General features: G+C 51.7%; 1 protein-coding gene and 1 long non-coding RNA gene across 7 annotated transcripts in view; one reads left to right on the top strand and one right to left on the bottom strand.

The window, feature by feature from the left end:
* The window catches only part of CABLES1 (Cdk5 and Abl enzyme substrate 1), a 108354-nt gene extending 99513 nt beyond the window's left edge, over nucleotides 1-8841 (bottom strand). For all 3 annotated transcript variants that reach the window (XM_057526399.1, XM_057526400.1, XM_007197639.2), the window contains exon 1: nucleotides 7851-8841. In XM_057526399.1, the coding sequence (XP_057382382.1) occupies nucleotides 7851-8728 (878 nt within the window). In that variant the 5' untranslated portion in view covers nucleotides 8729-8841. The remainder of the gene's footprint in view (nucleotides 1-7850) is intronic.
* The window catches only part of LOC103008829 (uncharacterized), a 163377-nt gene continuing 157602 nt past the window's right edge, over nucleotides 7733-13507 (top strand). Inside the window, exons 1-2 of one of the 4 annotated variants that reach the window (XR_009005024.1) lie at nucleotides 7733-7819; nucleotides 9597-9793. This is a non-coding gene — a long non-coding RNA (uncharacterized LOC103008829). Of the gene's footprint in view, nucleotides 7820-8018; nucleotides 8130-8377; nucleotides 8484-9229; nucleotides 9310-9596; nucleotides 9794-13507 lie in introns of those variants that run through there. The other 3 variants (XR_009005026.1, XR_009005025.1, XR_452501.2) reach the window with 3 other exon arrangements.

The following is a 13507-nucleotide window of genomic DNA, read 5'->3' on the forward strand; positions in this document are numbered from 1 at the left end:
CAGCTAATGATTTTATGATTCCTACAGATAATACTAAGCAGTCTGAGCCCCAGTGTCTGAAAAGTTTGGTTTTTAAATTGCACACAGGTTGAAACTTGAGGCGGGGGGTTGTTAGATATTTTTTTGAGGTGGAAAATGGGTGGTGGTGACCCTTTGGGAAATTCACAGAATTATGTGAAATAATAAATTCTGATAAAACTGTCTGGTTTTCAACACTCTTCCTCTGATGACATTTTGCACAGCCCCCCAGGGGACAAAGGAACACAGAGACGTGTGGTGAGGCTCCTCGTACACGTGCTGACAAACCAGGTCTCCGGAAGGAAAAAAGCAAAACCCTGGCTTGTAAAACTGGCTGATTCCTGTGGTGTAAATACTCCCACTATGACTGATTTCAGTTACTGATCAGCTCAGATTCCTCATCGGCCGGTTCCTACCGAGTTATAGGAGCCAGTCCAGGACGCTCCCGGCTCTGGCAGAAAGCCAGATTAGAAGAGACCAGGGCTCAAATTCTAGCTCTAGATTCCAGTTATGAGGCCTTAGACCAGCTTCCTTAACCCCTCCAACCCTCAGTGTCCATAGCTCTAAAATGGGTATAATCCCAGTGCCTTAGGATTGCCACACGAATAAAACAAAATACTGCATGTGAAGCCCACAGCACGCGGGAAGGTGCTATCTTCCCTCCCTGGGGAGGGGGAGAAGCTGCTGAGCGTGGGGTGGAGTTGGTGGGTGGGTGGGTGGATGATGGGGAAGAAACATTCAGGGAGGAAGGTTCATTGCTGCAGGACTGCGGAAGGAGGTGGTAGGTTGGCTACTTTACCAAATAAAAGTTCGGGAGTGACTGCTGCGTGAAAATAAAAGACCTAGAAAGTTGAGGTGAGGGGCAGCCTCAGGCCTGTCTCCAGCAAGTCCCCCAACCAGCGAGGGGCCAGGGGCAGGTGCACACAGACCCACAGGGAAGTAAGAAAGTCACCCCGGGAGGGCGTGCTCAGTACCATACCTGGGGGGGGGGTTGGTTCTGCAGGGTGATGGGTCCAAAAGGGAGGAAGGGCGTCTGGTGGGGACCCTTCCCATGGAGAAGCCTGTGGGTGCCAGAACCCAGGTGTCCTTTGCAAAGCCAGCACAGCATAGAGATGACAGGCATGCAGGGGAGCAGAGAGGGTACCATGGTGGCAGGAGGGCTACACATGAAATACAAGGAATTTAAAACTGCCCAGATCGGGTGTGGGCCTCAGAAAGGCCCCTCTGTCGGCCGGGGAGAAGGTCTGGCAGGTCCAAACAGAAGCCAGGAGCCTCCAGGAGACAAGGACAGGGAGGGACCAGGCGACCAGCCCACATCTCTGGGGACAGAGCCCTGTGCGGGGGGGCAGAGATCTCACGCGTTTTGGTAAGGAATCAGAATGAATAGTTCAGGCTCTGCAGGCCACATGGTCTCTGCCGCAACTACACCACTCCGCTCTGGTAGCACAAGGGCCGCCAAAGACAATACAGAAATGAACAAGCGTGGCTGTGTCCTAGAAAATCTTGTTTATAAACAGACCATGGGCCATAGTCTGCCAACCCCTGGGCTGGGGAAGGGGTGACGCTGAGAAGATACAGAGGGTCCAAAGAAAGGAAACACGCCCAGGAGGGAGGTGGTATTATTATTCCCGTTTCATGGATGAGAACCTCATCCTAGAGTTAAGTGGCAGAACTAGGGCCACAAACCCCATTCCTGGGGGCGCCAGGCTCCTGCTCCTCTTCCAGCTCCCTGTGAACGATGGAAGGCACAGAAAGCACAGGTGCACTGAAGAGATAACAAAGGTGACAGGAATTTAGGTGTGGTCGAGAAGGGTGGGGGGGTGCAGGCAGGCCCTGGGCAAAACTGCATCGCTGTGGTCACGAAATCCTGTCCGCCCTGGGCTGTCTCCTGGGCTCTCATGCACAGAGGTCTTCCCTGAGGGACAGAGAGGCAGACACCTACATAAGGAAACCGCAGGGCTAGCAGTGCCCTTTGAGGTCACGTACGCCACCTTCACCCCAGTTCAGCTGAAGCCAGTTGAACAAGCATTTATGAGCCTGGCTCAAACCACAGTGGAGCAGAGACAAGCGGGTTACAGGGCCCAGACCCCGGAGCCAGAATGCCTGCGTTCAAACCCAGCTCCCACGGACAGCCTGAGGGATCCTGGGCCGGTAACTTAACCTGCCTGTGCTTCAGACTAGGGGCGATACAGGGGTGCTGTCCAAGGGCTGTTATAAATGTGAACTCGCCTGACCTCCATAGGGTGCTTAGAACGACACCTGGGACATGGTAGCTAAATAAAAATACTGCATCAAGGCACTGAGCCAGGTCCCACGGTGAGGAGCGTGAAGTGTCCCTGCCCTGGTGAGGGCTCAAACAGCAGGCTCACCTCTAACCAAGCTCTCATCACCGGAAAAATCAGCCCATCTACCTGCATCTCCCAACACACGCAGGGACCACGCTCATGTCTGTACCTCCCATAACTGACAGGGGCGCTCCATAATTGATATTCATGATGTTCATGTTTGTTGAATAAATCATACAAGGCATTAGGTCCCCAAACTAGAATTTCCTCTGCGACATACCTGACAGATAACAGAGCACCTAGGGTCACCCTCTACTGACTCTGTGACCTTGGATTCCTGCCCCTCCGTGCTGTTGGGGGCTGAAATCAACGTCTACAAAAGCACTTTGTAAACCTGAAGGCCTTTTAAAAGCGACAGAGGTGGGGACCACAGATCACTTCTGAGACAGGGGTGGTGGTCCTGGCTTCCAGCCTGGATGGCCGCCTGGGGCCGGCAGGCCAGTGGCCGCACCGCCCCAGCCAGAGGGAGCACAGCTGAACATGTCTTTTAAAGTTCTCCCTTACGCCCGGGGAAACCCATTCCTTCATTCATTAGTGCACGTCCTGCCAGCTGGAGCCTCCCAGGATAAACTTAGCTCCACCTCTGCGTCTGACACAGGTTCAGTTACCCACTCATCCCCAGGCGCAAGGGCGATGACACCCAGGGCACTAGGCTGGAAGAACACAGCACTCCACTGTCCCAGCGCTTTCATCCCAGAAGGAGAGGCTGGGGGGGTGAAGCGACCTGCCCGAGGTTACCAGCCAGGGCAGGGGCAGGTCCAGAGCCCAGGGGGGCAGGGTACCGGTTGGGCATTCCTGATCGACATCGTGTCACCTCACCCGGCCTCACCCACTGCTCCTTCCCAGTGTGTTCAAAGGCCACCTGCCCTTGGCCTTCTCCCTACCTAACAACTCTCCTTCCTGGGGAAAAGCGTCCAGCAGGCGGAGCTCCCCAGCCCGGCTACGGGGACACACTGCAAAGCCAGGCTGTGGTTTCCCCCACCCTTCCTGGAGGGCAAAGGGTCACACTTGAATTCACTGCCCTCGCTGGGCACTTGCCAGCAGCGGGCAGGCTTCCGATGCATTTCCCCTGCTGAGTTCACCCACGGCATGACAACTTGGTGACTGTAAGGAAGGGGGCAGCGGGTGAACCTTGGGCTCTCGCCTCAGGCCCTGGCAGGAGTCGTGGGTGAGCATCCTGACCAGGGCGTGGCCTGGCCCGGGACTGCAGCTTTGGCTTCCACAATGCATGTTGCTGGAAAGGTGGCTCAACAATAACTTGGGTTGGCTTACCGCAGAGGAGGTCAAAGTCCTCTCCTGACTTCTAAAATCCAGAAGGGTCAGGTGGCTTCCAGCTGGAACACAGTGTGGTGACTTGCCTGAAGTCACAAAGCAGGGAGGTGACAAAGTGGGGAGAGAAGTCCATCCCCCCTCTCTTACTCTGGTTGGCGATCCCCTATTTAGCTCACATTTTTCTTTTCAGTGAAGAGGACACCACAGAGCCAGTACCAGTCCAGGTCTCACCTCAGGAGGGGCCCTGCAGAGGGAGGGCTGGTTTGAAGCTCCAGAGCAGTCAAGTGTTAGCCTGAGCTCTGCCCCAAGGGGTAAGTGACCTCGAGCAGGTTACTTAATCTCTCTGAGCCCTGGTTTCCTGGTCCTTAGAAGTAGGAACAATCATAGTACCAGTAAAGTCTTCTTCAAGGTGCGGCCCATTTGCCTCCCAGGAAGCTAGTTAACAATGCAGACTTGGGACCCCCAGACCCGCAGGATCAGAATCTGCCTTTTCTCAAGATCCCCAGGCAACTCTAAACTCATTTACATACATAATACATACAGCACTTAGCATGTGCTCCCACCCACACAGTCGGCCCCCCGATAATAAATGTAAGCTCAGTCTGCACTTGAAAGGGTCTGGAACACAGGCCAGGGCTCTCCGGAAGGGCTGACTTACTGCCCAAGGCTGTGCACCCCGATTCGAACCCCAGGCTTGGGACTCTTCTGCACCACATGCTCTCTTTCCACTGAAGACCCGTGTCTCCACAAGTCACACGCTAACACGGGTGTTCTAAGAAGCAAAACCCTCACGTTTTAAATTAATACACTGGTCCCCGTGTGCCCCTCTCATCAGGGCCGATGGTGCACATCTGTTCACCTGGGCTCCATTCTGCAATTCAGGAGCTCTACGAAGTGGAGTAACCCGCTGCCAGCTGCTACCTGAGGTGAAATTTTTAAAGTGAAAGAAAGCCTTAAAACACACCGTATAAATTTACACTCCCCTTAGCCTACTAACACCTTCCTCGGGCAGAGAACACAACAGAATGTCAAGCTAGAAGGCATCGTTTTGGTTTCCCAGCTCTGACACCTAGCCATAGAGCAAACCCCAGCACAAACTCCAGGCAGGCCTGGAGCCCCATGCACGAGGCCCGTGGTCCTAAGTTCGCTATACACTTCAGTGGAGACTGGTTAAGTAGCAAGGCTAAATGTGAGGACTAGGAAAGGGAGTACAGAATCACACCAGCACGACTGACCTGCTGTATCCCGGACAAACATTTACAGCCAACAGCTCCAAAATTCTCCTGGGGCCTACTGCATGCAAGGCACAGTGATACCGTGCAGCGGCGGAGGAAAGACATCAGGCTTGGATCTCAAAGATCCTGGCCAACACTGGGTCTGAGAAAGAATCTACACATAGGGTGGCTGTGAGGATTCACTGGGATAAATGTCAAATATCCAGCCGAAAGCACAGAGATGGAGTCATCAATCCATGGACACATCTGTGCCAAGGCCTGGGCACAGAAATTTTCCTGTCATATTTCAAGATTTGGAAGTACAAGTAATAATTGTGATTAGTTTTACAAGTGTCCAGGTGGAAGTAACCAAAAAGAAAGGGTTTCAAGATTTCAGATCAGGAGATTCTGATTTTTATATACCCATAACAAACCGGATATATGAAATCCCAAATTCATGAAAAAAAAAAAAAAAAAGGCAGATTTCAATTAACTATGGCAGTGCTTTCCAAACTTTCACTTGTATATGAATCATCTGGGGATCTTGTTAAAATGCAAGTTTGCACTCAAGTAGTCCAGAGTAGGGCCTGAGCGTTTGCATTTGTAAGAGCTCTGAAGGTCCAAGAACTCAGTTTTGAGCAGGAAGGTTGTTTGGAATTCTTTACATTGCAAGCAACAAATCCAAGGAAAGCATAATATGATTTAAAAACAACACCCCAGGAGAACATCTATGAAGTAGTATATGGAACTACCCAGGCTAGGAGAATTTCTTAAAGGGAGGCATACCAGGAAAACAAATGACATTCTTTAAGTTGGCCTGGGCCTTATTCAAATGAGTCTGTACTCCACATCACCATTCATCTAGGCAGGTGAAAGTACTCTCTAGTGATCACAAAAGCACCACACTTCTGACAACATTCTTGCAAGCAGGGCGGTGTAGGAAACAAAGTGTCCTAGGAGATTCCAAGTTCCTGGCCACTCCATGAGTAGCGGCCATGCTAGCTCTTCACGGCCTTTCTTAAATCTCTGTTTTACCCATTTACTTCCTCTCTGCACATTAAATTTGACACTATTTCTGTTGACAGATGCAATGTTTTAAACGCCCGTCAAGTTGCCGGATATGGATAATTCCGAAGTAGTAAGATGAATGTGACTGTCAGGTTAAGGAAGCATCTTATACTGACTAACTCATCTTAATGTGTGTGTTGGGGGGGGGGGATCAATAAAACATCCAAGGGGTTCATATTTATAGGTTCAGAGATTAAATCTGGCTATTTTTTGTATCAGAAATATCAACACACAAGATCCTCCGTGTCCTCTGAAATGAGATTCTTGGAGACAAAGTGTGAAGTAATTTGATCTCCAGATGTTTTGAGCATGGGAACACATCTGTCTACTATGAGACACAGGCCAATCTTGCACACTGGCTTAGAATAACATGTATGTTTATTACAACTCCTGTCCTGACCCGCTGGACAAGCTGGGCTCATGCTTAAACTATAGAGTCATTAAGAGCCAGTGCATGATGTCAAGCTGCCCAGAAACTGCTGAGTCCGAACCACTCATCCAGAATGGAAGGGATTCCCCTCCCCTCCTGTGCACTGGCCCAGTAACGGGGAGAGGCATGCTCTGACAAGAAATGCCAGGCCCAGGCTGTCACCTGTGCCCAGCGTCACTAATCATCCGTGCAGTCACAGAGCTATTCGACCGCTCCACACCCCTGCCCGCAGCCCACGTGCACTCAGCTAGGATGCTACATACCAAGCAGGGTCATGATTTCACCACTTGGGAAGAAACAGACTCAGAACAAAATTCTGCTGGAGCCTGGCTTGCTCTTTCCCATCTGTCCACTGCAGGAGGAAGTTAAGTTTTCCAACAGGCCACCTTCTTACTTAGGCCAGAAAAAGCCTAAGTGTTCAGATGAGCATTACAGGAGAGAGGCTGTCCAGATGAGCATTACAGGAGAGAGGCTGTAACAGGAAAGGTTCCCCCTTCTCACCTTGAGGCCTGCAACATGTTGGCAAGGTCCCCTTCCAGAAGGGGAAACTGAAGCCCCAGGAGGTTAAAATAACTGAGCCATAGGGAGCCTAAGAGGCCTTCCTAAGTAACAAGCCTCCCAGGGAACAGGTCTGCACTTCCTTGGGGCTCCCCACTCCTGTTCTCTCCCAACCTCCAGTCCCACTGCCTGATGCAGACCTAGCTCCCCGACTGTCCCTGGAACATAAGTGACAAGCTCTAGCCATTTCCTGAATAAGCAAGTGTCCAACATTTCACGGTTTTGCTAAGATGTTTGATACCCGCAGATGACTTAAGCGAGCGAACACAACCACCTTTCCACTAACTTCAGCAAATTCACCTTGGAATGGAAAAAAGGATCCTCAAGCCATATTTCCTCCCTGTCCCCCACCCCCAAGGCCTGGTTCAAGGGAACATAAAAACTTCCCTTTTCTTAGAAAAGCAAAAGGAAAACGCCAAGTTCTCCTGGGACACTGGAATACTTTGAGGGCAGGCAGAACTTCTCAGGAGGGATTCACGGCGTGTCTGCGACAAGTTCAGGCTCACACGCGCCGCTTAGCCGCCGGCCGGACCCACGGCTCAACTCTGCGTCCCGCCTAGTCTTGCCTGGCTCAAGGAGAGTGCTTCTCCGGGTCCAGACCGGGTTTCTGGAAGTTCGTGATCTCCTCCGTGCAGTGGGAGGTTTTGGTGCCGCTTTTTAGTGGGCTCCCGCAAGCCCTAACTCGGGACCCACTGCATGAGCATGGTGCTTCTGCTCTGTGAGTGCCGGGCTCGTGCACACACGTGTGAACACGCACACACGTGTGAACACGCACACACGCTCCCTAGGGACCTTCCCTCTTCCGCGTGCCCTCGTAGTTTGGAATTCGCGCCAGAAGCCCAGGGATCCGGCAGCGCGCGGGAATTGGGAGCGACCGAGTTCCGCAGCAGAGAGCGGGCCGGGAGGGACGCGAGGTAAGGCGCGCGTGGCGTCCTGGATACTCACCGGGACCTCTGCAGCTGCTCGAAGGCGCTGGTGCTGCCCCCCTGGCCCGGCTGCTCCAGGGAACAGTAGTTCTGCGAGGTCTGCCTGGAGAAGGCGAGCGGCAGGATTCCCTGAGTGAAAGAGTTGAGGCGGCCCCGACTACCGCTCCCACTCCCGGGGGTCCCGGAGCCCAAGAAGGCGGCCGCCGGCACGTGCACGCTGATAAAGGCGTCGTCTTCCTCCAACTCGTCCTGCCCGGCGCCCCCGGGCCCGTCGGGCAGCTGCGGCTGAACGCAGGCGGTGAGAGGCGCGGGCCGGGGCGGCTGCAATTGCTCCCCCGATGTCCGGCCCGCGCCCAGGGGGCTCGCGAACCCTCGGGCCGCCCCGGGGCCGAGCACGGTCGCGTGGCCGCCGGGGACCAGGGGCGGCAGCGGCGAGGGCGGCGGGTGGCAGGGGCCCGATCCAGCTGCCAACGCCGCCGCCGTGCCCGCCGCGGCGAGCGCGCCGCAACCGCCCCGCTCGGCGGCGGCGAGCAGGCTGAGCCGAGTCCTCGCGCCGCAGGCGCTGCCGGCGCCCGGCTTGGCCGCGCCGCTCTCCTCGCCGCCGGCCCACTCCTCGTCCTGCAGCGGCGGCCGTCCGTCCAGCGAGATGTTGGTGAGGAAGGAGAGGGCAGCCTGGCGGCGCCGCGGGTCCATGCGCGGCTTCCTGGGGGGCTCGGGCGGCGGCAGCGGCGGCTGCGGCGGCGGCTGGGCCGGCGCGGCGGCCGCGGGCTGAGGCTGCTGCTGCGGTGGCTGCTGCAATCTTCTGGTGCCCGCGGCGTCGGTGCCGGCGCTGCTGCTGCTGCTGCTGCGGACGGCCTTGCCGGCGGTGGCGGCCGTGGTGGCGGCAGTCGCCGCCATTGTGTCCGTCTGCGGAGATATTTCCGCGATGCCCGGAGAAGCGAGCGGCGCCCGAGTGCTAAGCGGCGGGCGCGAGCGCCGGTGACCCGGGCTGGGCAGGGCGCAGGGCGCGGGCGGCGTGCGCGGCGGCCCGGCCCCCCAGCAGGCGGGCCATGCTCGCCCCTCGGTGCTCGGGCGGGGGGCGCCGCCGTTCCGGCCCACGCGCGCGGCTCGCTGGCTCGCTGGCCGTCTGCCCGCCCGCCAGCAGCCTGGGGGTTCGGTCCCGGGCCCTCTCAGACCCCGCAGTCTCCGACTCTCGGGCCCCGGTGTCCGTATTTATAGGTGCGCGCGCCCCGCGCTCGCGCTCCGAAGCGCTCTTTGCAAAAACACTGTATCACGTGTGGGGAATGAAACCTGGGAGGAAAACAAAGCCGCAGGCGGCAGCCGCGGAGGCGGGCGGCCGGAGGCTGGGGGCCGGAGGAGGAGGAAGAGGAGGAGGAAGGGAAAGACGAGCGGGTGGCGGGGCGAGGGATCGGCCGGGCGGTCCAGGTAGTCCGGGCCGACTGCGGGGAGAGTTGGTGGCTCCCAGGGCGCGCGCCCAGGTGAGGGAGGTAGCACGTTTCCTCGTAGCGCTTGGACTGGGAACTGGGGGCGCGAGCAGAACCCCATGAGTCACCGCGTGAAAATGTGGTCCCGGGAGAGTTGTGGGTCTGCGGGACAATTAATTGGAGCGACGCGGAGATTTGGCCCGCGAGCTTGTTAACTGGATCCCGCGCTGCTGTTGGGCCCCGAGAAATACATCCTTATTAATAGTTACACACCCTTTATGTGGACAGTCCCACCATAAAGCTGTCGCTAACCGTTGAGTTTGTGTTTCATTCATTCGCAGACTGAGGATGCAGCCCCTGATTTAAATGCACACCCGAGAGTGCGTCAGAACCCAGGCTCGAACATCAAACGTGTGGCCAGACTAATTGACACATCTCCATTTGATGGTGCTGTCACTTTTCATCTCTTTCTTAGCAAAGGCCAACATCAATTTTTACTTCGGCCCAGAAACGTGCTCCGTTTTCCATGAAGACCAAGGTAAGCTAAGATGGCCTCACAACCTTTTCCCCTTGTCACCTTGCAAATTTTTGTGGGTTATGATCTCTTTTCCTCCCATATAAACTGGGAACAATATGCACAGCTACTTTCTGTCATTTATTTCATAAACATCCGTCTGGTACCTACAATGTCTTCTGTAAAGATGAGTACCTGTCCAAGCTGTAGCTCTGGATCTGCGAGGGGTGGCAGAATTCTGTACCCCAAACCCACGCCCAACAAATGCCTGTCCTGGGGGGGTGGGAGTGGTGGGGGGTTACCATGGGCCATCCGAAAATGCCTGCAGATTACCCTATGCGGTTCGGGTGACTTACCAAATGCAGTAGGAACAATTGTCACACTGACTTGAGTTCTGTGACATCTAAGAAACCCTCTACACTTTCCTGAGGGAGAAGCAATGTGTTTAAGATCAAGGGATTAATTTAATTAAAGGTTTAAATTTAGCCTTGGAGCTAATGGGTAACTGTACATTGAAATTCCACTCCATTTCAAGTTCAAGAAAGTAAATTGAGTAATGTAGAGCAAATACACCCTTCCAGAGACATGCAGCCAGCCTGGAGGATGAGATATGGGTGAGTTCGGGTTACAGTGGTTTAGGACAAACATGGCACATGGCCCTTTACATGAACAATTGTTCATTTTTTATGTTATGCCATTTTTAGGCCTTTTGAGAAGGTGGAACCCAGTGTCTATATTTAGAGCAGCCTTACTGCAGCTAAGCCACCAGTGCTGTGTAATTTAATTAGGATTTTAATTACTCTCTTCAACTAACTACTTGAAACTTCCAAGTTACTTTATTACAACTAACTTAATTTACTTGACCACTGGTCTGGTTGTGCTGACAGGCAGTGTTTAAAAAAAACACCAACTCTGCACATGTAAAAGAAAAAACTATTTTTATCAAAAAAGTGATGCATGTTTATTGCAGAACATTTAGAGAATAAGATAAACAAAGAGAAGTAGGAAAAAAAAAAGCTTTACTAACAATCACATCTCCTATGGAAATTTTGATTTCTGTCCTGTGTATATATATATATTTTTTTTAATGAGGATCTTGAATCAGATGCGTATGTTTGATTGATTGATTGATTGATTTTGGCTGTGTTGGGTCTTCGTTTCTGTGCAAGGGCTTTCTCCAGTTGTGGCAAGCGGGGGCCACTCTTCATCGCGATGCGCGGGCCTCTCACCGTCGCGGCCTCTCTCGTTGCGGAGCACAGGCTCCAGACGCGCAGGCTCAGCAGTTGTGGCTCACGGGCCCAGCCGCTCTGCGGCATGTGGGATCTTCCCAGGCCAGGGCTCGAACCCGTGTCCCCTGCATTAGCAGGCAGATTCTCAACCACTGCGCCACCAGGGAAGCCCGTGTCCTGTGTATATTTTTAAACAAAAGTTAAAGCGGGCTGTTTGTGTCTTGTGATCTTTGCTTGCTGTGTTGCGATCATCCTTCCTTTTAGAATATTCTTATATAACATCATTTTAATGACTGCACAGTGTTCAGTTTGATGGAGAAACTATAATTATTAAGCCTGTGCCCTACATTGAACATTTAGGTTGTTTCCTCTTTTGCTGTTATAAAGAGTGATGATGACATCCTTTGTTTTGCTAAATCTTGCTACCATCCAATATTATTTTCTTAGGTTAAATGGATTTTGGGGCAAAGGACATACCATATTTTTAAGGCTTTCTATCCAGAAACGTTGTTCCAATTGGCTTCCTCACTCTTGCCAGCATTGGGTATTAAAATTTTTTCATCAATATTCATTTCTTTGCCCATTTAAGCTATTTTAAGGGTCAAATATGTAAACTAATTTCAAATATTTATTAAAACATCAAACAAGAATTAATATCGATTTAACCTCCAAACCGCTCCTGTGATCTTCTTATGGGGATCAGGAGAGATACAATTTACTGTTCATCTACTATGTGCTAGCCACAGAATATTTCTAATCCTTATGACTACTCTGCAGTGCTGGGGGGAGGGGAGATTATCATCAATAGTTTACAGATGAGGCTCAGAAAAATAAAATGATTTGCCCAAGGTCACTAGCTCTTAAAGTGGCTGGGCCAGGGGCTTCCCTGGTGGCGCAGTGGTTAAGAAGCCATCTGCCAATGCAGGGGACACGGGTTTGAGCCCTGGTCCGGGAAGATCCCACACGCAGCGGTGCAACTAAGCCGGTGCGCCACAACTACTGAGCCTGCGCTCTAGAACCCGCGAGCCCCGACTACTGAGCCGGCTCGCCTAGAGCTGGTGCTCCACAACAAGAGAAGTCACTGCAGTGAGAAGCCTGCGCACCGCAACGAAGGGTAGCCCCCACTCGCCACAACTAGAGAAAACCCACACACAACAACGAAGACCCAACGCAGCCAAAAATAAATAAATAAATAAATAAATTTATATTAAAAAAAAAAAGTGGCTGGGCCAGTATGCAAATCTTACTCCAAGACCCATACATATTCTTGCGCCCTCTGCTGGTGAGGATATTTTATGGGGGGGCTGTCTCCACATTTAATCTCATATTCATAATAAAGAGTCAACTATAATGGAAATAAAACAAGCTTTGGAGGAGAGGGATCTGGGTTTCAAGAGTAAGTCTCTTAACCTCTCCAAGCCAGTTTCCTCTGGGTTATTCTGAGGTACAAATGAGGTTGCTTGAGAAGCATTTTATAAACTTTAAAGTACTTTTTAAAATGTCTGTTACTATACCATCCTAATCTACTTACTCCCTGAATTTTTCCAAATTCACTTATTTTTCACCTATTTACACATGCATCAAGTATTACTGAGCAACTTCTAGGTGCACAGCACCATCTTGCTACAAAAGGGATAAAAAGAAGTGTAACCTTTAGCCCTTGTGCCCTTGACACTGAAAGTAATGAAAACCAAAAGCTCAGGACACAGTTCAGTAAAATGGTAAGGCAGACTCTGATGAAGTGATCAAATGAGCAATCTGACTGGGACACTCTATACATATTATCATAGTGTGAAAGAGGAGCTTTTCATTTGAGGGGAGGCCTCAAGCAAGAGCCAGGATTTAAGCTGACCTGGGAAATGAAGGAAGGAAGAAGTTCAGTTCAGGAAGAGGAAATTCTGCAAATTCCTCATGGATTGCAAGCTTAGAAGTATAATTCTTACTAAACCAGTTGCCAAGGTTTGATTTTTTTCCATTTCTTTTCATATTGCTCCATTCCAAGCACCCATTCTGAAAACTGTAATTGCATGCACAAAATGTTTTGACTGACATACATGGGAGTCAATTTAAAAAAGAAAAAAGAACCTACAAGTAATCACTGATCCTTTAAAAAAAATAATTCCGCAGACCAAGAAGTCTGAAAATTAGCTTAGAGAAAACAGTGGATATCAGTCATATCAGAAGCCATCTGACATAAGTGGCAATAACAAGGGGTTCTGATGCCAGCTTAGGCCCTTACAAGCTTATGACCTTTGGGGCCTCCTGCTTGGGAAAATTACAAAATTTTTGCGTTTGTTGCCTCGTCTGTAAAGGTAGGTTTAGTGTAATATTTTACCTTGCAGAGTTGTGAGGATTAGTGATAGTATGATGATGTAACTAGCAGAGTATCTTTAGGTAGCTATTATTAGAAAAATGCAAAATATAGAAGGTGCTCCTAACAAAGGCCAGGATGTTTTCGGTTCTAGGTTTTTGTAGTTTTCACTACTGTCAGGCAGGTAGGCCCATGAGA

This window comes from Balaenoptera acutorostrata, chromosome 13, assembly GCF_949987535.1.
Source record: "Balaenoptera acutorostrata chromosome 13, mBalAcu1.1, whole genome shotgun sequence".
Classification (NCBI taxonomy): Eukaryota; Metazoa; Chordata; class Mammalia; order Artiodactyla; family Balaenopteridae; genus Balaenoptera; species Balaenoptera acutorostrata.